Source organism: Thunnus thynnus, chromosome 12, assembly GCF_963924715.1.
Source record: "Thunnus thynnus chromosome 12, fThuThy2.1, whole genome shotgun sequence".
Classification (NCBI taxonomy): Eukaryota; Metazoa; Chordata; class Actinopteri; order Scombriformes; family Scombridae; genus Thunnus; species Thunnus thynnus.
The window spans coordinates 17,218,346-17,246,110 of record NC_089528.1 but is presented as its reverse complement, the minus strand read 5'-3'; the positions used below and the strand labels follow the sequence as shown (position 1 = coordinate 17,246,110).

The 27,765-nt window shown below is 41.7% G+C and overlaps 1 protein-coding gene across 1 annotated transcript in view; it reads left to right on the top strand.

The window, feature by feature from the left end:
- The first annotated feature begins 957 nt into the window (after nucleotides 1-957).
- Nucleotides 958-27,765, top strand: part of cdh2 (cadherin 2, type 1, N-cadherin (neuronal)) — a 60,065-nt gene continuing 33,257 nt past the window's right edge. The window contains exons 1-2 of the mRNA XM_067605962.1: nucleotides 958-1,287; nucleotides 3,031-3,139. Of these exons, the coding sequence (XP_067462063.1) occupies nucleotides 1,228-1,287; nucleotides 3,031-3,139 (169 nt within the window). The 5' untranslated portion in view covers nucleotides 958-1,227. The remainder of the gene's footprint in view (nucleotides 1,288-3,030; nucleotides 3,140-27,765) is intronic.

The window sequence follows — 27,765 nt, the reverse complement described above, 5'->3', positions numbered from 1 at the left end:
TATTCACTTTACAGCACTATCTGTTCCAAGTGAGAGTCAAATATAAATATAATGTGCATGAGTGAGTGAAACTAGCCAGTAAGCAAATAAAAAGTGACCTCAAATTGACCTTGTTGTTGAACTACTGTAGGGTGTTGTAGCCTGAAATGGTAAGGTATTGTCTTTCAGGGTATGAGAGCAATAATTTGAACAGAAAGGTCAGCTTGGTGGTATCAAGAAGAGCCATATTATAATTGGTTGGTATTTTGTATAGTTCAAATAAGGATATGAAAGCCTTATCAGCAGTTTTGCATTTACCTTCCTTAAGGTTGGCAGTTCTAAAGAAAATTAACTACAGACATAATGTTTTTAAGTATCCTATCACAGCCACATTTTACTCAGCCTAACAAAGTGGTTCCCAAACCTTTTCACACCAAGGACCCCTAAACTGACACAAATTATACCACAGATCCCTGTTTGATTTTGTCCAGGGGTCCCCCATTTGATAAGATTTTTGTTTTTACATGTTTTATTACAGAAAGTGTATGAAACCCATGACCAAAATAGTCACACATTCTGCCATTGTCTTACTTATGGATGTAATTATAGTGAAAATAAATTGCTCCCCTTTTTGCTGGGGACCCCCTGGAACCCCCTAAAAGACCCCTGGGGGTCCCCGGACCGCACTTTGAGAACAGATTCAAAATGTAGGCTTCAACAGAAAAAAAAAGAATACATTTACAATAATGTAAGCTAAAGCCACCATACTCGCCAATGACTTCCACACGCTGTGAATGATCACAACTATTAGGCTGTATGTGAATATTATAATAGACCTTCACCCTGTCATTTGGGGTGGTGGTTAACACGGGAGAGCCCGCTCCGTCCGTCCCAACAGTGAAATTGGCTTCGTGACCAGCAGGGAGAGACAGTGAGATGGGCGGTTTATAGTCTAGTGGCCGGGGCTCTTTTTGTTTTTGTGTTGGACTGGATGGGAGGGAGCAGCAGCCTCAGTACCAGGCACTGCTGTCTCTCACTACTGACTGGATAGACAGAGGAGGAGGCTGCTACATGCCGCCGCCACCACCGCTCCTGCTGCTGCTGCTCCTGCCTTTGTCGTAGAGGGACTTTTTTCACCGCGGCTACATTTTGAGCCAGAGGGATATTCTTTTTTTTCAATTTTTCTAATTTCTTCTTATTTTTTTACACGGATTCCGAAGTGGAAATAAGGCAGTCACGAGCGCACAAATGTACTCACTACACGAGGGCAGCGGTCTGCTTCTGCTGGCGGTCTTGGCAGGACTGCAGGTAATGTAGTCTCGGAGCGGTTTCTAGCGGAGTTACACCGGACAGTTTAGGTGCTTGTTTTTCAGAAGCGATACTGTTTGTTGAGTTACGAGCCCGGCGGAGCAGCTGGCCTCACAGCAAGCACTTCGCCTGGCGTGTAGTTTGTAAAACAATGCTGTGTACATAGCATAAAATTCACCATAAAGTAGGTCTAGCTCGCGCTGTAATTACCGGCTAACGGTCATCTTTATTGTATGCTCACGAGGTGATGTGTCATTTGAAAAACTACGAACCTTTAAATTAATTTGGCGTATTTGAGTTAAAATAATTCAAATTCGCAATGACGTAGCTTAATTCAAGAGTTCATATCTGCTGAATCTTTATTGTCTGGAAGTTGGGGCGACACAGGCCCACATTAACCTAGTTTTCGCTAGGTTATATTTAGTTTAGGTTTAATATTTATGTAGATTGCTGCAGCGTGTCCCTGTCCCCCCGGCGAGTTAATTGCCTCTCTGGTAAAAGCCGTTATGAGCAACAATGAAAAGTAGCCTCCTGTAAAATTTAATGGAAGTACATTATGTATAGCCTAGCTACACGCAACAGTGATGGGATAATGATTGCTAGAGAGTGTCGGTGTAATTGGGTGTTTTAGTGGGAATTTGTTTTCTTTACTATGTGGCCACTTTGACAAAATTGAGTCCCCTGGGCAACAGAGAAGAGCAGTCGTCACATAGCTAAACAATGCAGTTTTTTGGCAGTTGAAATAGTTGTTGCAAAGCACTGGCGTCTGTGTTTAACACCACAGTGTTACATCCAGAATTTCACATCCTGGTGCCGTTGTTGTAATGTGCTAGAAATCCAGCTCTGCTCCCCTCCTCCCCCCCTATCCCTCTGCAAGCATTTTCCGTTTAAATTCCTCTGATTAAGAATGGCAAGTGGCACGGATACCACAATGCTCTTTTTCAGCAGGACTCCTCTCGTTTTACATTCTTTAGAGAGTGCATGTAAAGAAATAGAAGCCAGGCCTTCTAGTCTAGGAGCTGAATCAATGCTGAGGTTGTGTGATGGAGTATATTTGGACACGCTTGGACACCAGAGACTTGTTTTTTAACCTTTTGTGATTTATTTCCTTCTTGCGAAATTCATACTTTTCAGAAACGCCAGTCCCAGCGATTCTCAGATATTTTATTTCCTTCCAAATTCCCCATAAACCCAGATATCTGATATATTTTGTGTTGGCAGCCTAAGCACAGAGTTTTCCTTTTTAAAATCCAGTAAAAAAAAGGGCTATTGATCACAGTTATAGGCTCTCAGTTTCTTGAGAATCAGCTGTTGTTATTTCTGGTTTATTCAGACAGTTGCACATACATGTTTATTCCCACAACAGTGGGTCGTTAGCATTTACTTTTCATTCCCTTGTTCTTGTACTTCAAAGTGGAGTGTTTGTCCAGAGTTGTGTGCTGATCAGAGGGGCCGACCGAGAGCATTGGCTATAACCCTACGCTGTGCCTGGGCCCCTCCAGGGGGACAAATGGAGCTTGTTCTTGCCTAGTCATGCTTTTTGGCTAATGCTTAACCCTTTTGGCCTCATTATCCTAATTGCGGTTCCTGCTATAAAAACAACAGATGCTTTTGTACAACTGTGGGGACTCCAGAACGTGACCAAGAGGTTTTGGGGGCAACAGAGTGCATTTTTGAAGGTTGATTTATGACTCATTTTTGCTCACCCCCCTCCTCTGTTGCTCTCTCACCCCTCCATCACAGATTGCAGCAGAGTGCAGGGGCACCCCACCATGCAGGCCAGGCTTCTCTGAAGATGTATACAAGGTTGTGGTGCCAGATATCACAGAGAAAGGACAGCCCCTTTTCAACGGTGAGTGGTGAAATTTTCCTAGTGCTGTTCCGTGCTGGATGCTTGTTATGTCTGTCTTTGATTGAGTGTGTGTGTGTGTGTGTGTGTGTCTCGGCATGAGCATCAATTGTGCGTGTTTGCCTCCATGTGTTACATTTCAGGGAGGATCAGAATGAGCCTGACATATTTAAACAATTAGCTTCGGTGTAGTTGTGTGGTACTGCAAGTCTTGTAGTTTGCCTTGTAAACCAGCTCAAATGTGGTTCAACTTTATATGGCTCCTATCCATTTTGCTTACATGCAGCTTTTTCTTTGAGAGGAGACGCACACGTATATGGATCGTAACTTAAATGCTAGATCATACTTTGTGGCCAGACAGTCTTTGCAATTTGCATTTTTTTGCATTTTCCTGAGACGGTTTTTAACTGCTGGCTTTGTTATTAAAAGTGGGAAAACTTTGTAGATTTCACTGGGGACACTTCTTGTTGCAGTGAATAAAAATCAATTACATACAGATTTGAATACTTTTGCAACATTAATCAAACAAATAACCTAGCTATTAAACATCCCATGCCTTGTGCTGGTACTTTGAATTATTTTAATTATCATCTGCCATTATTTTGCATTTGTCTTGTCCTAATTAAACAGCACCTCAGTGCAGATTTAAACTGCATGCAGTGAATATTTTGTCTGTTACTTTAAACACTTTTACGCCTCAAGGTTCCTGCTTGAATCATATGGTAATGTGTCCAACTGCAGTGTTATACCGCTAAGCCCACTCAATGGCGGTAATAACAGTAATTTAAGTATCTTTCAAATTGTTTGTTACAGCAATAGTCCTTCTGTCACGAATTCAGCCCTAGTAAGTTTAGATTTTTCTCCTCAATATACATATAACCTGGTGCAAACAAGAAAGTGAAAAAATAATGATTTTTTTTCAGTAGTCCATTACATTGCAGAAGGCATGACCAATACTGCCTCTTTGGAGTTTAATATTGGAAAAATGAGGATGCAGCTACCGTGAAACGGTACGTAGTGTAGGTCTACAAACTGTAATAAAAACTGGAATATATCACCAGTGTGTCATTAGGCAGGTTAGAGCCTGGAGGTCATTTGGACCAGAAAACATTCTCACTTGTGTAGGATTTCACAGTGTATGCCTAAAACTTGCATGCTGCCGTTGGTGTGAGTCAGAGAGGTGGAGGGAGAGGTGGCAATGACGAGAGAGGAAAGGAGAGAGAGAAGAGAGTGCTTAGATGGGTGGGTACAGCTTTCACTGGGCTTTACCTTGTACACAAGTTTCCGTTTGATCCTGCAGGTGATGGATTTCCTTCTTTTGGTTTGTGGATGAGCCGTGACCGGGGGTAATCAGGTTCCCTTTTGTTTGCCCCCCTCCCCCCCCTCCGCACAACCCCCTCTCCTATTTTCTCTGCCTTCCCCCTCCCCCAGCGAGTTGTTGCTCTGTGGAGATTTCCTTGACAGAGAGGGGCACTCCTGTGTCATTGTAATGCAGCAGGGCTCACCAGCGTGGGATGATGTTAATGAAACTGCATTCTCTAATGAAAAGCTCCTGTGGCATGTTCTGAAAGACAAAGCCCCCACAGTGTGGAGAGTAGGGCCAAGTTTTTCAACTTTGCTTTCACCATGCTGGTTTGCAATATTGTTCTTGACCTGGAGCTGAGGGTTTTTTTCTTCTATAGCCGCATGTAGCAGGCTTATGCTTTATATTTCCTTGCATTTCATTAACTTTGTCAATTGTGACCTGAAAGGCCTTAAGTAATGAATGGAAAAGCATTGAGCAGTTGTTGTTTGGAGGCATTTTTATTAAACAACCCCGAGAGCTTCTGGCACGCTACAACAGAACGCATAGGCCTTGTTGTCTTAAAAATAACTTAGTCAGCTAATTCCACTGTGCATAAACAACTTCTTAAGTTTTCTGTTTTGGTGCTTTGCTTATTTGAAATGGGATCTGCTTGAATATCAGTGTAATACTATCAGTATGCTTTGTTAGGTGTCAGTAACATGACTCTTTTGCACATATTGTATTGCTGTTGACCCCACGTATGCATGAGATGCAGCAGGGGTGTGCTGTTAGATATCTTTGTCGCATCTAGTTGCAGTCTCTTCTTTGTTATTGATTAAGAGAATACACACCCTGAGGTCTGTAAAACCTTGAAATGACGGCAGTTCACATGTAAACAGCTGACATTGTATGCGCTAAATTGAAGACATCCTGTGGATTTGATGATGGCAATTGTGGCCAGCCAGTTAACATAGCTATTTGATTGTAAGATTTAATCACAATCCTGGGGGCGTCAGTTAACATAGCTATTTGATTGTAAGATTTAATCACATTCCTGGGGGCGTCTACTAGACTTTAACTGTTAGCTGGCCAAGTGATGCCCCATTGATTTTCAATAGAATTGTTAAAATGCATTTCTTCAAAGTTGCTTGGCAGAGCAGCAAAGAGAAAAGCCAGGAAGGACAATTATTCTTCTATGAGAACTCCTCTCCAATGATCCATTGAAGGGAGGTTGCCTTCATTGTTTGCAGATACAAAACCACATCAAGATTAGGAGGCTACTCACTGTCTATCCTCTGGGGCCCATATGACCTTGTTTTTTAAGGCTGGAATATTTGCTCTGGCCTGATAGTGAGTGGCGAGAAATGACGAGACGTAGTTATTTATTATCAGACCATCATGCAGCTTAAATGTTTAAACATTTGTGCAGTTTTTTTTCTCCTATCTTGTTTAGTTGCTTGATAAAGCGACTTGTTTTACTAAATTGCATTTAATTTCAGGTAGGCTGCGGGTGGTTTGCCTCTGGGTAATGGAATTCTAGTGGCTTTGGAGAGCTGACACACATTGTGCCGCTTTTTCCAGATGAGGCCTTTAAAGCAGGGTTGCGATGTGAGTCAGTCGGAGCATTATTCAGCAGAGGTTTCCCTCCCTAAAAACTGGGTTAATGAAAAGCCCAAAAGCCTAATTGAGCTTAATACACTCTTTTATGCTGCTGTTCTGCCATCCCTACCCCCAACCATCTATTCTGCTTTCATTTTTCTTTCCTCCACCCCTCAGCTCTGTGTTTTACTTCTTTTCTTGACAATTATGCAAGCTCTGGCGATGAAAGAGATGTATGTTTATAGTCTTCCTTAGCCGGGGTTCAAGTGCTTTGAATGTGAGCGTGTCAAGAGGGTCCAGTGAGCCAGCTCCACAGATGAGTTGGGGGGGGGGGGGGGATTTACAGTTGACCAGCTTAGTAATGTGATTGAAACAATTAGCGTCAACGTCAGCAGTGGGAACATGAACTGGAAAGCTCTCACGGGCTAAATATATGAGAATTTTCTGTTAATCTATCATTAGGTGTAATTACCTCTCTTTGCTGTGCTTACTTAAAGCAAACCATTTAAACAAACCGAAATTTCACCCTTTTGACAAGAAAAACATCATATATGCGAAATCCTCAATTTTGCACTGACTGAGCCCATTTTTATGTTGTTCTGGTTCTCTGCGCTCTGTTGAGATTCTGATGGCCCAGGGTACAGCTGGGGCCACTCAGATGTGTTTAAGGGGCCCCAGTGTTTGGTGAGATGTGACCCTGCTCGACCCTCTCTTGTAAACTGGGCCAAGTGCTCAGCAACATATTCAACCCTTTTCTCCTGCTCATAGGCTGGGGAACAGGTTAGTGGGGTTTCCTGGTAAGGTCTAGATGAATAGAAGACCAGGCAACAAGGTCCTGACCCTTCACCAGGGAGGCCCCAAATGCATGGCACCCCTACCTAATGTTGTTCTGACCTACGAAGTTGATTGTTTATCACTTAGAGACGCAGCGAGATTTAAAAACCTGGGGTTTGCAGGCAGTCTGGATAGCAAATTATAAATTATAAATCAGTGTTTGTCGTCCAACTGCATGATGGATAGTAAATAATTATTATGGCCCTTGTGGTATGGGCCAAGGACTATAAGGGCCTATCTCTGGAACACTGCTGAATGTAAATTTTATATAGGTTTTTTTTTTTTTTTTAATCTATGATGGAGCTCTGTTGTTTATTAAAATATTCATTACAGGTTGATGACTTTGAGGAATAGCCTGGAAGAGTATTTTGTGAAGCCCACAGTGTCAGAAAAGGAGTCTGCTGTTGAGATCTTTGTGTTTGAGGTGCATGAGGTCCACATCGATGTCTGTTCCAATGCTGAATAATTCAATAGTCAAACATGACTTTCTTAATACTCAAATCCCTGTTCGAGATGAGATCCATAAGCACAGAGGAGCCATCATGCAGCAGATGAGTAACATGAAGAGCAACATGAGACACAATGAGGCTCTTCCTTTTTAATAGCATAGTGGCTGCTGCATGTTTGACATATTTTCTTTGTTATTATGGGACATCAAAAGCAACCCCATGACCGACTATCCTTCTCCTTCTGGGGTCCAACCTCAGCTCTTCTTCATTTGTGTAGACACAGGCGGCAGTTTTACTGTAAGTTTGTTTGTAAGAGCAGTTCATTGCCCCAACCCCCTTCTTTTTTTTTGTCTGGAAGTGGATCAATAAATTCAGGGTCTTTGTTTGCAGTGATCAATATGTTGTAATGAAGGCTGCGCTCCAATTCCCAGCTAAAGCATCACTGGTGGGTTGGGTTTGAATTTGTTTTATTCTTTATTGTTATCAGCCTGCATAAATTTATTTTCAGCTCCCTTCACTATGTCTTTTTTTTTTTTTTCCCTGGGAGCACCATGGCCTAGATAACCACCACATATTGTGACGGCAGATTGAATCTTGGCAGTATATGGTTTTGGAAAGTAACCTTTGATGCAGTTTGCTTACAATATAACAAGGAAACAGAGAAGGAAGCTCTAGTCAAGTGCTAGTGGTAGGCCCACCACAGCTCCACAGATGATCACAGCTCCATTGCAGTCCTAAGGCAATATTGTAAAGATGAAATGATAATAATGTTAGCGTATTAAAGGCAGTGCAGCCATCTGTGGCTAATTTGTGGGTGTGCTTTCTGAGCCTGCTAGGTGGCATGACAGGATAGGACATATTTTATTTATTTCTGACCTTTTTATGCTCCAAATTCTCACTTAACCAAAGGTAGTCTGAAAATATTCCCTCCATATTTGGTGGCAGACTATGCCTTAATACTGATAAAGTATTTTGTAGAGGGCTGACATTGCCTTGATGGCTTTTCATCACCTCTGTTCATATCACTCTTATCAGCTACAGGCCCTGCCCTCTGCTATTGGCACCTAACAGTGTGCCTCTGACATTGGGCAGTAGTTAATGTGTCCCTCTAGCCCGTTTTACACAGCTTGTTCAAGGTGGGAATGTTGCACTTTTATTCCACCTCGCCGTTCTGTATAAAGGGTACAAACACGAAATGGGAGGGGGGGCTTGTTGTAGTCACATTGCTGGATCTACATCTGTGTATAACGGGACAGCCAGCGTGGCGGGACTACACACACTGGACGCCGACACTGTTGTGTTACACGTCACGCCTCTGGTTCCGGAACGCCGGCATACTATCTAAAATCACACACGAGGGCGGCATTATGCCGGCTTTGTTTGGTTCCGTGTAAAAAAGCAAAGCCAGCATAATGATGAGTCTTCTTTACGTCAATATTGTAGGATCTCTGTATAACAGAGGCTTCTCTCATGCCTTTGAGAATGTGGGGGTTTGTCCTTGACATATAATTAGCTTGTTCAACCCAGTCAGTTCTTGGTGGTGGTCTAGAGGGGTAGGTGGCAGAAATAGTGACTTCTATGACTGGGGGGTTGGTAAAGGCTATTTGACCTAGATCACCTCGATCAACACAAGGTTGAACATTTGACTGAAAATCAGCAGTGAGAACAATGCTGTATTATCTGTCTGGTTAAACACAGATTGTCGTTTGTCTCTCACAAGGTTGCATATAACTACATTTGCCAAATCAAAATTTCATTGTTTATTATAATTTGATATACAGAGTTGAGAAGAAGGCCTTTCATTGAATTGCTCCTTTTGCACAGTCATGTGAAGGTTATGGGGGGGTAGGGCGGTTTATATGTTATTTGGTTTGAGATCACACCTGGGCCCCACCAGCCGTGACACCGTATTGCAAAGGTTTTAAAATTGATGCGTGCGCTTCCATCTAAAAGACTGTCAAAAGAGTAAAGATTTATTTATTCCACTAAAAACAATCCTTTTTTGCGGTCGGTCATGACATGAGAAGGAGCTGGAAATCATTCTTCACCGTGGGTTGTATTTTAATGTGAAGAACACCCAGGAAGTGCATGAGATGACCCCGCTATGTAATGAGGCCGTGTATAAATAGCTGTATTGACCTGACTTTCTGCATATATGCCTTCATATAACTAGGCTAGTGTTATTTTTCACCAGTGAAATACTAGAAAAATTGTGGAAAACAAAACGCCCGTTCGCACCTAGAAGACAATACATCAGCGCTATGGATTTAATTGTTTACTCTTCAAGGGACTGATTTGTGGATTTCACTGCTGCCTTTTTTTGGCTGGTAGAGCAAACAACTCCATATCTCTTTCACAGATCCTGTCTCTACAAAGAACGCTCTGTTCGCCGTGTTGCCCCAGCTGTTCATTGTGCAATACCCCCGTTCGATTTTGCCCTCAGTTTCTCTCTCTCTCTGCCGTACTTGTTTTTCTCATTATGTCAAGCTAGTTGAGAGTATACAGAGCCTTGTCCTCACGTTTTCCATTGGCAAGCATGTGAAGGGAAGCCACTCCCATTCCCCACTACTTTTTGTCTCGTTAAATCTTTTGTTCGTAAGGCAACACGTTTTAGCTTCAGCTTTGTCGCTTTGGGACAAGAGTGCTTTCACCGGCTGCCCAGATGTAGATTCAACAGCATTACCTGACTCATTTATCTATAAATGTCAGACAGCAGGCAGGCACAGTGTCTTTGTCTGCAGGGTCAAACAGGGAAGCTAATACTCAAATGAATATATTAATGAGAGAGTTTGCACAAATGTAGAAAATAGAAGAAAAAAAAAGGACTAGCCCTGTGTTCAACCTTTTTCTGTATGCGGGTGACACACATAGCTCACATTTTCAAACCTCACGCTGTGTTCAAGAGGCTACATGAATTGGCTCACTATTATTTCTCTGACAACAAAAGAGAAATTTGAAGCAGGGACACATTAATTGACCCAGATACTGTAACCATGTTCACAAAGGCCAATATCCTGCCCGAGAAGAGGCGACTACCTCCTGCGGGCCACGCCAACTATTGTGTTCCGGCAGAGGCATCAATTTCAACGCACCAGCGCGTCTCTGGACACTAGCCTCTGATGACTCGCTAGGTTGTGTCTCGTGACATTCTCCATGCATCCTCCTTTTATCTACCACTCCCTTCCCTTCCCTTCCCTTCCCCCGCCACACGTTTTAAGATGGAGGAGCTCCCCTGGCTCTAGTCTTTACAGTGATTGATGTGACTTAATTGAGTAATGCAAGGACAGTACTGAAGCATTTAGTCCTTTATTCTACAACTGAGTTTGTTTCTTAGGGTGACCTTGCTTGCTTCATGGCTTCAGTCATGAGTGTGATGTCCAATTTTAGTGGTGTTGGTAATATTTTTGATAGATTGCTGTTTGAGATTTTGTGAAGCTGGTGTTTTTTTTTGGTAGTTCCTTACAGCAAGTGTTCTTTTTTTTACACTAAATAGTGCTGTGTGTCTGAGCCTGTTGGAAGGCAGGATATGAATAAATCTGATTCACATTCACTATAGATTGATCATATCATCACAGGGACATGTGGGATGTTTTGTTTGTCTTACAAAATAAAGAACGCCGTTACTTTTATTTATAGCAAAAACATATTTTTGTTTAATCTTGATTGGATTGGTGATCGTGAACATTACCCTTCCCAAACTGTCGGCTCAGCATATGAGCATATGTAACCCACCATAATACTAGTCTCTAGTGATCTACTGTTACCAGGCCTTGCTGACACCAGTGTCTGCTATCACAACACGGATATTATGATTGACCTGCAGCAATTTCTAGTCTCCATTTGAGCGTACACTATGGCAGCGAGCAACATATCGCTCCGCAGCCCGAGTTGTCTGAGTTTATATTATCTCTGCCTCTGTCGATATTTACTGAGGCATTAAAGAGCGTGCAGCATGTCACCACTTTATTTCCTGTGGCACTGCCTGCTCAGCAGGACAGGGGCTGCAGGGGGGTAGATTCTTAGTGAAGGGTGTAACTGCTGCTACAAGCTGAACATCTGCTAATTTCAACAAACACGTTGAGTCTGACTTGCATAAAATAACTCGTGTGCTATGTGCCATTGAGGTGGCTAAGATAAAGGCATGTTATTTTCTGATTTCTGTCATTGTAAATTATGTTCTGTCTCAAGTTGTGAGCATTATAAACGAAATTGTGGAGTGTTAAGGGTCAGAGAGATTCAAAACAAACAAATCAAAACAATTTTTATACTTTTATACTAAGTCTGCTCTAATTGCCAGCATCTTAGCTAAAATTTTATATACATCTAGCAAAAGTTGAAACAACCTAACGGAGTCCTCCTTCACGCTGTATGTCCAATATTCTCTGTTTTTTTAAATCTCTAGTTTGTTCCATTATCTGTATAATAAAATATCTGTCTCTTTGCCTTGCTAGATGTTTAATTTTTCTCACTAGTCACTTGTTTTCTTTGGCTCTCAGCCATTTTGTGCTGGGCATGTGGAGTCTGCCTGTGTGAGGTTGTGATCTCAGAGCAGCTGCCCATTAGGGCTGCTCATTTAATTGCATTAAAATCAATACTTAAATTCATAATTGTATGCAATCTCATCCGTAGGTGACAATGATTTAGATTAGTAGGAGATAAGTCGTATAAGGCTAAACACAGCTAAAGTCTAACTAAATTGCAAATTTAAATCAAATGAGCCAGCAAAAAGGACATCTGGCTGGTGTTGGTGAGGAAGAGAAATCAAATGTATCCAGCATCAGTTCTGACAAAAAAAATATGTTTGGACCAGAATAAAGGCCAAATTCTGTTTCATGGCACTTTTCTAGCCAACGGATGAGGACTATTGACTGTATATAAATATGAACTTCATGGCAACTCACCAAAAATGAAGCCAATATATCTTGATCAGTCCCTGGTGGCTGGCTGCAGTATAGGTTATAAGTCCTGCCCCCTCCATGTTAGTAGATGGGACATGAGTCAAACTAAAAAATCAAAGTACATGTTAAATACATTTTCCCACAGATGGATTCTGTCAGTTTAGGTAGTTCTTCTCACGTTGATGTTTGTCTAAATGCTCATTTTTCTGATAAGTTTGTTTTTAATTAGTTATTTGACAACATAAAAAGGGGGTGTGATATCATAATTGACATCTGTGACAGCTGCTCTCAAACCTCCGTCAGGTGGCAGGACGGCTGAGGGGGGCGTGTCCCACAGGCCATCGTCCCGCTGCCCAACTCTACTGCACAGACTCTGGCTCCAAATGATGTCACACAAGCAAGATGGCAGCTCCTGGAAAGGAGATGTTTTGGCTTCACTTTGTATTGTAGCAGGAAGTGGAGACATGTCATCCATCTTTATGCACAGTCAGTAATGATGACAGTCAAAAACATATAGCAAGCAAATCAAAGTTGCAACTCTGGAGGGTAACACCAAAAAAAAAGAAAAAAAAAAAGATTAAGACTACCCAAAAATCCCTGCTGCCTCGAGGGTCTAGTCTCCTGGTGTTTGGAGGAGAAAAAGTAAACAAAACTTAATATTGATATCAAAAATACCGAACAAAAATAACATTTTATTCTGAAAATTGACAGAAATGTCAAAGTCCTGCCTATTGATTGATGTGTTTTGTCTCAAACGCAGTGCGCACTCCGTTTGTAACCTAGGCAACGGTAACGTAAGTTTCCAGATGCTTTGCAGCAATCCCATCTACCTACATCTCAGTCCACCTTATTGCAATACACTCAATCTCCTACAGGTCCTCTGTCAACCCTTCACTCTTACACTAAGTGTTTTAAGCACTGTGACCTTTGTAGAAGATAAGCTTCCTCCAGCTGACTTGAAGAGTTTGGAATAACGGCCTCAACCATTAATTTATGGCATTGCTAACCATATGAGGGCTATGAGCCAAGGTTATTGACCTTTCACGCCTGTCACTAGTGATAGAGGGAGCCAGATCCAGAGGGAAAATGAATTGGGCTTATTAAGGAGCTGGGCTTTGAATCAAACCTAGGAGGCAACTTTATTCTTCGGTTTTCTTTTTTCATTGAAGTCATTACTTTTTTACACTGTTTGACCAATTGTCTTCTGCTAAAGTAGAAATTGAGAGCGCATACAGCAGGAGTTACACTGAATCATAATACCCCCCTGAATGTGTCTATGAAAGATCAGGGTGCGATGCGTGAACTGCCTGAAGGATTAACACTTGGAGCACAAAACATATTACAGCAGCACATCTTGAACTGAGGTCATTATTATCAGATGAGGGATTTTGTGGATTCGGAATCACTAATCAAAGTTTTTTTTTTTTCTGCAAAGGCGATTTGAACTGCTAGACTGGCTTTGCAGTTTTATTTTAATCACAAATTATTTTTGTATTTGTGGGTCTATGCTTGTGATTTACTTGTACATTTGTAGCTGTAAGACAAAGGAGGAAAGCTGAACAGGCAGAAAACCATTTGAATAAAATGAAGCATGTAAAGAATGTTGTGCAGACTGCAGAGAAACAGAGCCATGGATAGAGAAGATTGAGCATGTTATTTCAGCCCTGTCCTCCTTCAGATCTCCCAGTCTGTAAAACCTGGTGGGAGGCAAGGGAAGCATGCATTTATATTGGATCAACATGCTATGATGTTATTTTTCCAGCTCCACTACTTGTGTTTATAATCATACCTGGTCCCTGATGGGGTTCAACTAAAACCATTTTTATTGACTCTGGAGAAGCTTATCTCTGCCCGATGCATTGTTTGTACATAGGACCACAATCACATCCCAGTGGAAATAAGCAATGGATAATAACAGAGAACTTGTGCCATGAATGTGTTTTTGTTATTAGAGGATATCCCTGCTGTGGTCCAACTTAAAGGACATTTTTAATATTGTACATTTGTTCCGTTCATACATATACCTCAGATATTACAAGTGGGCTTCACTATAACCTTAATTAGGGAGCGAGAGCAGAGATGGAATCACTGATGCTGCTTCAGCCGCCCCCTGTAGTATTAATTTAGAGGAGCTTGTTGAATTTTTCAAGTGTTTGTTTATTTGCAGCGAGATAGCCAGAGGATGAGGTAAAAGGACTAACGCATAAGGATTTTGGGTGCTTGAGTGTGCTATTTCTGAATGCAATGCATACTTTTGTGTTTAGGGAGAGGGGGGGGGGGACTTATTTGCGTGTTCAGGTGGACTACTTATCAAATACAGTATGTACAAAATGGAAAAAATGTTATCTTTGCCTGTGGCTAGCAGGGGTACATATGAGTGGGAGGGCTATTTTGGACCTGAAAAGCTCCATATCGCAAAAGCTTATACCTCGAGCAGGGAAGTGGGTGCCAGCTGATGGAGAAAACACACACTCAGGGTATGTTCACACTGCAGCTAAATATGGTTGTTACTCTAAATTTGAAGTTCACATACAGTTCAGTTAAAGAGCATGATCACCATGTTCTGAGAAAGAAGTGAATTGATGAAGTGAAAGAAGTGACTGCTTGAAATATCCAGCAAAATTTCAGTGTGTAGGCTATATACATGGTTGATTTATGCAATGTGTAGCAAAAATCACATGGGACTACTAGAAGTCAGCATGATCATAGTTATAGTGTGTTTTTTTTTACACTCTTCTGCATCCTCTTTGAGGTGTGAGAGGCATATTTTTTTTATGCAAAATGCCACCTTGGCTACTCATTGTGATAAAGATGTAACATCCTCACATTTTCAACAAAGAAGCCACCTTTACTCCAACTGAAGTTGCTCCCATCATGGACCATTTTGTGGTCTGGGTCCAAATGCTGCACTTTACACCAAGCAATTTCCTTAAAGGTACTAAATCTGTCGGGGGGCAAAGCACATGAAGTCACTGACGCTTTATCACTAGCTAATGGATAAAATCACACCTTTGGTTGTTTGAGCAATCGCCCCACGCTGAAAAAAAAAAAAAAATCTGTTCATAAAGCTGGTGGAGCCACCATTTCTGATCTGTACTAATGTTAGGGTCGGGTCGGTTTACCAAGGGCTCGAAATACAAACGAGACGGTGCTAGATGGAAGGAGTGCACCGAGGTAGTTACCACATTATTTCATTTATTATTTTGATGTTAAACTTTATAAAAAAGAAAAGTTAAGTTGAATGGTTGTCGTGAGAAATAAAAACACAATGTGTCACTCATTGTCCTGATTGTGGTGCCATTACACTCTCGTTCATGGGCTCATTATGTTCCACTCACTTAATGGTAAAATTCAGTATTACCAGTCTGGTATTTATCAAACCGGCTTGAAAATTTTTACATCGGTCCAACCCTAACCAACTTTGCTGTGGTTACAGGTGTTAGTAATGGATAAAGACATTTATTCTGTTTACCTCTTTATACTCATCATACTCTGCTCTGATGTAGTATGTAATTTAAAATCCCTGTCAGTGGTTGATAGAGATGTCAAACCCCCACCATCCATTAGTCATTAGGGTTTCACTCAATTAAGACAATTTTGTCTATTTTTATGGAAAATTAGAAATTAGTCTTTAGTAATCACTGGAATTTAGGGCAACCTTTTTAGAGACAATAATGTTGTAAAAACATTTTGACAAGTAATCAAGTTATAGATCAACATAGGAAATCCAATGACGAGTTGACAAAGAACTACTTCAGTCGAGAAAACAAAGTATGCTGTGGATGATTTGCCAAAAACATAAACCATCAGGTTTACATGGCATTATTGCTTTAGTATTTAGTGTTTGTTTAGAGTAGCCCCCACCCTTAACACGCACGCACACAGCTTGTCTTTTAAAGGGGATCTTATTGGATAAATAGCGGGGAAAAAAAAAACTGTGGTGAACCCGTTTGAATGTTTCCCCTCTGTCCCACCAAGAATGTGTTGTCTAGGAGAGCTGAGGTCAAAAGACACAAACAAGGCTTTGTTCTGCATTTACCAGGCTTATTCTGTGTGTAGAGTGACTGTACTGGACAACACTGGCACACATTGTTCTTTTATACATCTGTTGAAAGATTGACTAGTTTACCAGTAGAAAGTGAATTTTTATTCATGAGCTGTAATGCTGTATATTAATTTAGCTATTTATTTCCAGCTGCCAAGATAGTCACACATTCTTGTCTTCTTAATTGCAATATAAGTTATGCTATTCTATTTTCACAGACATAAAACATACATAAAACAGCCTAAGCAGAAAAGATTCATGACCCATAGTAGGTTACATATGATGTGTGGAAGAGATCTGTGGCTTTTCAGTAATAGATATTTGATGATACAAGATGGAATACAATAAAATCCACTTTTGTGTTTTTAAATTTTTAGGCTACAGATATACATGCAAGCATGCAATGTTGCCACATTTTTATGACTTCAGACTTGGATATTACTATTTATTCATAATGTTGAATCCAGGGGCCAGTACTAAAATATAACTGCATAAACGGATATCCTGAGTTATAACATGGACAAATCATCCCATTATGAAGATGATTCATTCACATTATCGTGCCATTTGCTATTATAATGAGTACAATCTCACAAGCAAACAGTATGGCTGTTGTTACTTTTTAATGGTAGACAAACTAACAACCAGAGTCCTCTCATGCTGAGCACCTTTATGAACAGGGCTATTGCAGACATTAAAGGGTGTGTGGGTGTGTGTGCAGCAGTAGGTGTTGGAGCCTGCTGACAGCTGGAACACTATTCTATGAAACTTGGCCACAGCCAATACAGTGTCTAGCCTCCCCTCAGCCTATCCTCTGATCCCCGGCCTTCATTTATTGGTCCGTCTGCAGTGCGCTTGGAAAATGCAATTGCACCACCATTGATTTGTGTCTGTTTGAAATAAGGAGGTCCAGACACTGGGCACATGCATAAGTAGGAGTTATTTTCTTTTTTTTTTTTTTCATTCTTTTCCTCTCTCATTCTCTGTCCATTTCCGTCCCTCTCTCTCTCCCTCTCTCTCCCCTCCACTTCTCCCAAATCCATTCTCAGCGTGCCACACAGGCGAGACGATGGTTCCTTAGCCGCTTATCATGCCTTCCACCAGACCACCAAGGGGTCTAAGCATGTGTACACAGGCAGCTGTGCACCACTGTTAAACTCCATTCTGTGCGGGATAAGTGGGGATTGGCATGTTCTCTGCCCGTCAGAGTGGGTTTCATCTGCTCAAAAATGCGACAGCTGGGCAGAGCTTTTTCACTCCTCCCATATGAGAAAGACAGACAGAAATGAGACATAGAGAGACAGCATGAGAGGAGGGACGTGGAGAGCAGGGTTGCCACAGCTTCCTGACTGTGGCTTCGAGCAAAGCAAATGTTGGCACATGTGTTATGAGTTAGCACCGACATAACTGTTTTTAAGAGTGGCCTAACACATTAAAGATGTGTGGCTGGCTCCTCTACTTTCTTTCTTACTCTTTATGCTGTAAACGCTGAGCGGTAATGGGAGGAAGGGCATAAGAAGAGTAATTTATGTGCGGAGGAGAAGCCTGAGATGAGCCCTCCCTCCGGGATTAATGGGAGTCTCTGTCTCTGTTCACAGGAAATATGAAAGGCCCTTTGTTGGTAAAGGGCTCGCTGCTGCCAGCAAATAACTACCCCCTATCATATCGAAAATCCCCCAACCTCTAAATTCATTGCCTCCTCTGCTGCTCATCCTTCACCCCCTTTTTTTTCCCCCATAAGCCTGTGTGTTTTCTGTCAAAGTCACTCATTTATGATTCCACGCCGTGCCTGCTGTACAGAGGGCCCAGGAGACACTGGCTGGCGTTGTTAGTATTCACTGTCACTTGACTTCTAGAGTTCCGGCCATTGGGTGAGCAGACGGAAGAGTGTGAGAAATAGCGCTGTACAGGTGGTGATTCATACTTTCACCTGTGATGCCATGTTCACCCTTTTTTCCCTCTCATGTTTTGTGTCTCATGTGTTTAATTCCAACCACTACGTTATCAGGCAGGGAATAGCTAGGTTGCTGTTGTTAATGTGTGACCAGTGGGCTGTGCTGGTGGTAATGGTTTATTTTTAGTGTCGGTGCCGGTGTGTGTTAGTCTGCATGGTGGCTAAGCACACCTCCTTAGGCTATGCTAAATAAAGAATGGCCTATCAGTGAAGGGAAATGACTGTTTGGCACTACAGTGGCAGCGTGTCTTTCATCAGGTCACACATTGGTCTCCTCACACCTGCGGCTCAGGACAGGAGGGTGAAAGGCTGTTGGCAGGTGTTAATTGCTAAAAAAGACTGCAGACAACAAGGCATGATACTATACTTTTGTAGTAGTGTAGTTCGCTCTCTCCTGAGCTGATATTTGGAACGGCTAAGAATAATTTTAGATTTATTTTTGCATCTACTGCTAAATGGAAGGAATGAAGTATGTCACAAAGGATTGTTCTGCCCTGTATCTGCCTTGCATTTGTTTTTTTTTTCCCTCTTCACTCACACACTTCAATGAAGTACACAGATTAACGTGTTTATACAAAAAAAAAAAAATTCCTCTTTTCAGTTGCTCTTAGCTTACTAACACTTTGAAAAGAGGTTCATTCTTTTTTCTCACATGTCCAGCTATGTGTTTTTTTTTTTTTTCATTTACTTGTACATTGCAAGGAAGAAAAACAATTTACTGGAGCATCTCTGTCACACCTAAACTAATCTTGACTGAATGTGTGTAGAAGTAGCAGTTGAATTGTTTTGTGAAAATACCAGGTTTTTGCCTAAAAATATATATATATTTTTGCCTTAGATTAAAAAAAAAATGTTAGTTGTTTTGAGCTGTCTGTGATAGTTTCAACTGTGTTTGCCTTCCTTGCCTTAGGAGTTCCACAGTGAAAGCAGAGAATCTATTGGCTCCATATTGACTTCCTGAGGCTGTCTCCAATGGATTTGACATGGATGACACAGTTGTGTTTGTAACGAAAGGGGGAGGGGACTTAATAAAAGCAGGAGAACCCCAGCTAGAAAAAAAAGAGTAAGGAAGAATGAAATAAAGAAGAAGGAACTAAAATGAAGAGGGCTCAACTTGGCAAAAGCCATGGGTTGTCAGGGGCAACTAAAATTTCTCGGTGTAACCTGCCTCTCTCTCACCCTCCCTTCAAGAAAGCTCAGATGCAGGCATATAGTAGGACTGAATACGAGCCTGACATTGAAAGGGTGAAACTAAATACCCACATTGGATGTCTGCCTTATAAATGATTTATAATTGAGTTTTCCCGGGCTCTGCTTGGAGTGTAGATGGAGTCCAACTTTAATGAGCGTCATAGTTTCATGTTATTCTATGCTTTAATTGTAATACTGAGGACGCCATTCATTTGTTTAATTTACTAGACTGGGAGCTGATGGCTGGGCTGGCATGGTAGGGGGGAGTTTAATGGCCATCCTCTGGAAAGGATAAGGCTTATTAGGTCTGATGGGCCTCCTGTCTCATATAACCTAATGTGGCCATGATAGACAGAGGATTCTGGGTTTGGATACATCGGAATTATAAATCGAAGCACATTCCCAGGCCCTGGACTTTGTAATTGGCCATTAAGGGCCATGTTTGTAGATGGAGGGGCCAGATGTCCCTAATGTGGCTGAGGGGTCCATCATGGGCTTTGAGGCAGCATGTAGTTTAAGTGAGGAGGAGCATGGGCTGGACATTGTCCCTCATTAAAGTGACCTGCTCTCTGCTAGCAGACCCATAAAAATCCCTTTAATGTTCTTACCAGAGAAGCTTCACAATTTGCCCACAATTCTACAGCTGTAAAAAAGGGAATTGAATTCCATAAGAATTCTCTGCTGTCATAGCTCACGGCACCAGCTGTCCGTCTGTATTTAAATCTAACCCCTGGGCGTCACTCCCTCTCAGTTTGGTGTGTTCCATATGCTACATTGATCTTAAAAGCTTGGCTCCCACTGGTCTACTTGAGCAGAAGATCTTAGCCTGATTGAGTGGGACATATGCAAGGACAACATCAAACATTTCAGTATTTGGTGTAAGATCACATGACCCCGGTGATGTTATCCTGATTGATTTATGATGCAAATGGGGGTTCTCATGTTTCCACTCGTCTCATTTCTCATCCTTATCCCCTCTTACTCAGTAAATATATGTGAATGTGCACTTGGTTCCGTGGAATTGTCTGTCATGAAATGATAATTTAATTAACTCCTGGCACAGGGATAGTGTGTCTGTGTCATACTGTGCATGCATGGCAGCACCCATCCCTCTCCGAACACTATCTCTTGTTTGTGTTTGGGCCGTAAAAGTATGTGCACAGCTGCCATGGGGGCACGTCTGGGGGTTTTCTGTAATGTCAATGACCTCCTAATGTGGATTCCAGTGAGGCAGAAAGGCAAATGTTTGTGCTTCCAGGTCTTCCTGGTATCCCTGGTCGCCACAACTGTCATGTTATCCCCTTCCTGCCCAAAACCTTCAAGCTCAGAATGCAACACAATATCTACTAGCATCCCAGCTGCAGATACTTGAAGATATCTGCTGTTATTTTGACAGAAGCCTGCATACTTAATCATTAGGCTTCCGGCACAATAGCCCTCTTTGAGGCTCAAGTCCCATCCGGAAAACAACAGGCATAGTTTTCAAGGAATTAATCTGATTTAATGCCCTCATAATGCTACACTCTCCTATTAATGCTGAATGAACTTCATATGAACTACACATTTTTAGATAATGTACACTCCGAATGCTGTTCAGGGTAAAAGGTAGTAAACTCTGCTTAGCTATGCTTGGTTAGTGTGCAAAAATCCTCCCTCCCACCATGTCTTTAATTTCATTGTTTTCTCCTCTGTGGAATGTTAGAGCCTTGTTTGTATGCTGGTCATAATGAGTGCCAATGGAAATCTTATTTACACTAGCTGAGTTTAGGAGCGTTGGCCAGCACAGTGGAAAGTGTCCCCTCTTAGCCAGTCTGTAGGGACTGCACTGAGCTCTGTTTCTGACGGATGGGTCTTTTAATGTGACAACTGAAAGAAGCCCCACAGTTTTCACCACGGACCAGGATACAATAAAACAGCTACTAGTCGAGCTCTTCTTTTACCCCCTCCCCTTTCTCTTTGTTTCACAAGGTTTTTTTTTTTCTGCTTTATGCTGTTCCATCTCCTCTCTTTTGCAGCTCTCCTTTCTCTTGGTCAAAAACGGATATGCAATAGACTGCTTCAGGTTACAGTGCAGGCTGTAAGATTCTTTTCAAATGGTAAACTCAGTGAATAACGTGATGTAGCAGAGGTTTGGGTACGGGGATGGAGGAATAGCAACGGGGGAGGAGCCAATCTACCCTTTGCCGCTAGGCTAAAAGCATTCAGCTCCTGCCCATTGTGAGTCCTCACTCAAAGGGATTTGGGATGGGGATGATCTTTGACCCCTCTACGCCCACATAATGTAAATTAGTATACAAAAGAGAGGGATGATACAATTATTTTCCTACACCCACACTGGGTTTATTTTGAATAAGTGTGTGTTGTTATTTGTGAGAATAAAGTGGTTGAAGCCAACATCACATTTGTTTTAGTCATTATGTCTCAGCGTAATTTCAGTTGTGTTTCTACAATACTCCCATCTTAACATGCTGCCTATCTCTACTGCATGTACTGCGTTTCCTGCTTAAAAAACAGTGTCCTGAGGCATCTAAACAGGGTAGAGAGAAATATAGGAAGACGGACCTGTTGTCATGTAACTGAGATTCCTCGGTGGTTGGGAAGGTAACCAAATCCCCCCCCGTCAGTCCCCCCCCTCCCAAACGCTGTTATTGTCCCTGTGCACAAAGGATGGGGGGATGTGTAATATAAGATGGAGCAACACACTGAGGTTCATGGACAACGCCCTTTCCCAGTCTGTATCTGAGTGTATCAACTGACTATTTCTGGTCTAAGAAGTTTTACATTTGATTTTACTCCAAAGACACAATCTAGGAAAATAATGGATGCGTCATTAGTTTGAATGGGTTCAACGTGAGTTTTCTGGCCTGGGTTCATATAGGCTACTACTTGCTCACGAAGGTTTCATGTCAGTCCTACTTTAGTGAGAAAGGGTTCAACACAGGTTATTGTGCAACAATAGCCACTACAGTGTTACAGTATGGTTACTATAATAAGCTGCAAGTTATTATACCCTCACTACAGTATACAGCAGTGGAAGTTTCTATTCTTGTCAACCACAAAGGAAATAAATCCTAGTCACATCAGATTGATCACACTGCCTCCATGTCAAAACTCAACCACTTTAACTAATGTGGTGAGGTGCCAACCCTGTAAAGCACATAGACATATAAAAGGTGTTACATGTTGTACAGAAGTGATGTGTGGTGACTGAAATGGTGCAGTGGGTGTATGTGGGTTGAACTAGTGTTAAGTATCCGTTTCATACTCTGGGTTTGAGGGTCACAGGGACTGTAGTCTCCATTCAGTGACTCATGAGTTTTAAACATGGTTCCAAGAAAAGCAAGTAAAGCAAGTTTACTACTTTGGCCTGTTTGCTTCGACCAAAGACCGAAAACCTGTCTTCTCCTGCCTTTGAGTGTAGGGTTCATGAATATACCAGCACCCTGTTTGACACTTTTTTCGATAATTTCGGTAAGTGCGCAGCTGGACTTAATGGCTCTCAGTATTCAGAATTGTCTCTTTACACCTTTCTCCTGCTTTTATGTTGATTTTCCTCAGTACATTGATGTAGCCTACTTTAGAATGGAATTATGCTTTTGAGAAAAGGACGGCCTTCAAACTCAATAAACTAAGGATGCAGTGAAGGTTTAGTTTTGCATGATTGGAAGCTGTTTGATAATGTGTGACTAATGTCTGTACATGTGCAGGAGGTGGTGGTGGGTTGGTTTTTCTTTTTTTACTCTTAACAGCTTGTAGTCGAACACTGCAAGGTCTTATAATCACAACCATTTCCTGTGTTGATAAAAATGGGCTGTGATAGCTGTATTTAATTTAAACAGCTTTGATGTTTAGAATATTTCCTACCTGAACAACATTTTTATTGGTGGAAAGAATGTGTCTCGAACCTTCGGTGCAACATAATAGGGTTAAATCCTTGATTTTAAATGTTACAGTGAGCCTCACTATCAAATGCTGTTCAAAATGTAATTTAAAACAGTTGCTGGATCACACTGAAACAGTTGACCCATTTTTTCCCCCCCCTTTTTAATTGTGCTTTTGAATTATGTGGCCACATAAACACTGTGTCAGCATTTCTGTATGTCAAGATGCATTTTATTATGTGTTTTCCAGCGTTTCTAATTAATCCAGCATTCGCATACATGGGACCTTTGCTTGTTTTTAAAACCTAGTATGAATCTCTTGTACTTGATTCAAACCATATGTTGAAGAGGCTTGAAAGGGTTCCACAGAATCAACAGACACAGCTGGCCGGCAGTCTGTGATCTCATAGCATGCCATGTATGCCATATTTTGCTGTACTCGTCAGCCTTGCCAAAGCCCTACCTCTGCAAACTAATTATTTGCCCTCAGATGCCAAATCACATGCTGATGAATAACCTTCAAAAGTGGTCAGTGTCATGCTTTCCTGAGAAAACAAAAGGAGCTGGTGGTTCAGTTCAGTGCTGACGTCACAGAGCTGGTACGCCTGTAAAAACGTCAACTGAATGTTATTTATGGATGCTGTGTGTGCCTGTTTTGGAGGCGCATCTATTCAACACTCACGTACAGTGTTTGCATGAGAATTACAGTCTGCCTCAGCAGTGAGGTGGCCATGGACAGCGAGTTACAGCCTAACTGGCCTCAGCACTGGTCATTAACAGTTCTAACACACTGTGATATTAAAGTTTGTTTTACTGTTCCCATCAACAACCATGCAGGGCTATAGACATGTTATTGAATTCATATAATGTGAGTTATTAGGCCGTACATCTTGAATGTCCGTGTGTATTGCCGAATCCATCTGATGTGGTCCTGGAGGAAATAGAGTAGCGGAGGAGATCATATTGGTTAATAAGCAGCTGTGTCCTACCCTGACCACTGAAGATATGAACAAAAAATAAAATGTTATTATTACTATAATTATTTTTGTTATTACCGCTCCTGGACTGCTGGTCTGAATCCCTACATCCATCTGAGCATGCTCACACACCTGGTGCCAAGACACTTTGTTCAAAACAATAAATAATAAGCTTACTTTTAGCACAGGGTTTTATCAGCCAATGAAAGTAATGAGATTAGGCTAGTTAAAAAAAAAAAAAAAAAAACATAATTCCTGTGCCCACTCCAGTGAATCAGAGGCATGAGGATAAGTGGGGAGAAAAGCCGGAGATGAGAAGCAGTGTAAGTAATAAAACTAGCCACAGACCAAGCGATGCTGCCCTATCATTCCTGGCGGTTTGTTCATACTCTTAAAAAGTAGGTTCAATTCAAGTCTCAGAAATAGCTATTCTTATACCTGGAGGCCTCACAGATGAGTTTTAAAGAAAATAGGGCCCCACCTGGAACAATTTAATCCTCCAAGTAGGCTATTTCCAACAAAGAACTGCACCATACCCTGTCTGTGTCATGTGCCTGCTGGCCAGTTGTTGCCAACTACAAATTCCTCCACCTTTGGCATTTCCTCAGTAATGAAAAAGCAGATTCATATTAATCAAGGCCAAAGTCTAATTCTTCATTAAATTGGTTTTAGCTTTTGTTGTTAGTCAATAAACTGTAACAAAGGAAAATCTTCTAAACTATGTAAGAAAATCTTACTGCCACACAACATCTTGTTGTGGGATTAATTCTGAATAGCGTTAGGAATGAATTCTCAGTTTTCTAGTTATGTATATGTGAAGGAAGAAAGCAAGACAAACAGGGAGGCATATCAGGAACTGGGTGGTGGATTAGGGTGCAACAGTTTGGTTTGATGTTTAATCACTCCTTATGCGTAAGCTGTTCTAAGGGGGATAGAAAGGCTTTTCAGTAAGCTCTAATGGTAGTGGGATGTCTTCCTGGTGAGTCTTGCCTCTGTTGGCATAACACACTGTGAACTTGCATTTTTGTTTGCCTGAGAGTTTCCACTGAAGCAGAATGATAGGACAGCTCAGACCAAACACAGCACCTCACTTTCCTCCCTCTCATCTGTCTCCGTCGCTCTGTCTGGGTCGGTTAGGATGACACAGGTGGTGGCATCATGATTGCTGGGGTGTTTTAAGTTTGAAAGCCCACTTCGGAAAGCGGATGCGCTGTCAAGCCCGGCCAAAAATCTTGTATAATTGGACAACAATTACGCTGCTTAATGTCAGAAGAGGCTGTTTTTCTGACATTTTAAAACAAAGCAGCAGACAAATGGAAACAGCAGGAAAACAGCACACATCATTCACCATACGTTTAAAAAAAAAAAAAAAGAAGAGTCACGATTGGAAAAACACTTCTGATTGTTTCCAAGAGACACATGCAGAGACCACACAATAACACCAGATCTGTCTACCGTGATTCACATGTTTGTGCCACCTGCTTGTCCGTGCCACCACTGTCGATGTTAGTGTGACCCTGACGATCACTGCTATCACTGCGAGGCGACAGACTATTCCCACGAGTCTTCACATTTTAAAAACCCAAGGTCTGGAAACATTTCCACAGGCGGCCTTTCCAAGCGGAGACAGATTTGTACATGGCCATGCTTGTGGTTTGGTGTTATAGCTGCAGACAAACTGAGGACAGATGTGTTTGGAGTCATTTTCACTCCCCCTTCCTCCTCCCCCATGATCCTCTATTCCCTTCCTCCCTCCTTCTAGTTCCCCCTAATCTGGGACTCATTGTGTCTGTAATAAAGCACAGCTGCACAGATCCTTCTCTGAACCCACTCAGTTCAGCTGATTACATGGGAGTAAGAGGGCTCCCCTCTCACAGAGTCCAGTCACACAGCCTCGCTCCCCACATGGTAATGCTCCACTATTCCCTTGACACAGATAATGCATGTGAGAGGAAACACTTCCTTGTGCTGGACAGATGCCAAGACTAATTGTTCACACCTGATGTTGCAGTTGCACTGGGCAACTGTTACAGTAGAGCAAATGTTATATCAATTTCCGTTCATGATTTCTAGCACAGACTTTGCTCAAATAAGTAAAAATATGTCCTCTCTCTATCTACATGAACTATTAAAATTCATATTTTAGCTTTTGCAGATTGCAGAGGTTCGTCTCACACATTTTTCAATCTACAAGCTTTTTGATATGGAAAACTTTTTGAATTATCAAATAGTTGGTGTAGTTTTAATGCTGCTCACACTGCATTATGTGAAGGTGAGACTCCAATGCAGTATGTCAATTTGGCAGGTTGGATTGTGTTAAATTGCTTCTGCTCAGAAATAAAAAAGAAGTCATGCATATGAAAGTGAGCAGCCCTAATAGAAAGATGTGTCTCTCTTACAAATTGATGCTGCATTCAGTGTCAAAGGCTCAACCTCTGCATTAAAGACAAAAAACAGTGTACGGGGATCAATAAGAACTCTGAATTGTGCTCGAGATGTTTATATCAAACGACGCACCAACTTTCCCTCCAACTCCGATAAACAACTCAAGTTTTCAGAGGCTACAAACTGGCAGCGTTCGAAAAAGCTTTTAAATGGATTTCTTTGTCTACTGCAAGTAGACAAGTTTGTGCTATCAGATTGAAAATATGATTCATTCAGCATACAGATATTAATTACTTTGCACAGATGGATGTTGGACTACCATCCTTCCATAGAATAAATTCCCTCCCCCCCCTTTTCTGTTCTGTGCCACTCAGATGATCTGTTCTGAGCTCAAACTATGTGTGGGGGGAGGGTCAAACAGGTCAAAGTAGATTAGTAGCAAGATGCTCTCGGCATCTCGGTTGTAGCTTGATAACTCCAGGAACCAACACAGTACAAAGGGATAAACTCGGCTGACATATTAAGACAGCAGTTGTAAATTCACACAAATGCATGCTTCCCTCTCTGTTTGCTTTCTTCGACTGGAGCAGCACATAACAAGCTGTCATGCATCTGAAAAGCTGTGTATGTGTTGGATTTTGAAAGCTTTTTAGGGGAACATTGGGCTTGTCTCTAATCTTCCTTCTGTATATTCATCTTTTTCTTTAAGCACGGGCTAATTGCGTTTCAAGCGGAATTTGACACGTATTGATTCAAACGTGCAATGGCAAATGCACACACCCTGTGTATTGGCAGCTGCCCTAATCCCTCTCTTTGAAGAAGCTTCTCTTTCCTTGCTGTCATTGTTTTGAGGATGGATTTTTTTTTTTAAAACATTTTTTTCTTCCCTCAACCTTTCACAGGAGGCAGGTTTTTGAACCCTGTGACTCCGCAGCCATGTGTTTTCTGTATGTTGGTTTGTTTTGCTCTTATGAAAGGTTTTTGGAGAAAGATTTCCCAGAATCTCGTGATGTGTGGCATAGGGCAAGTGAGTAAAATGAGGATAATGGTTGGTAGCTGTGACTGTAATGGTCTGCTCACCACAATGACTCATTTGCTTTGTTTAGCTTGAAAAAGAGGAATTTCAATGTC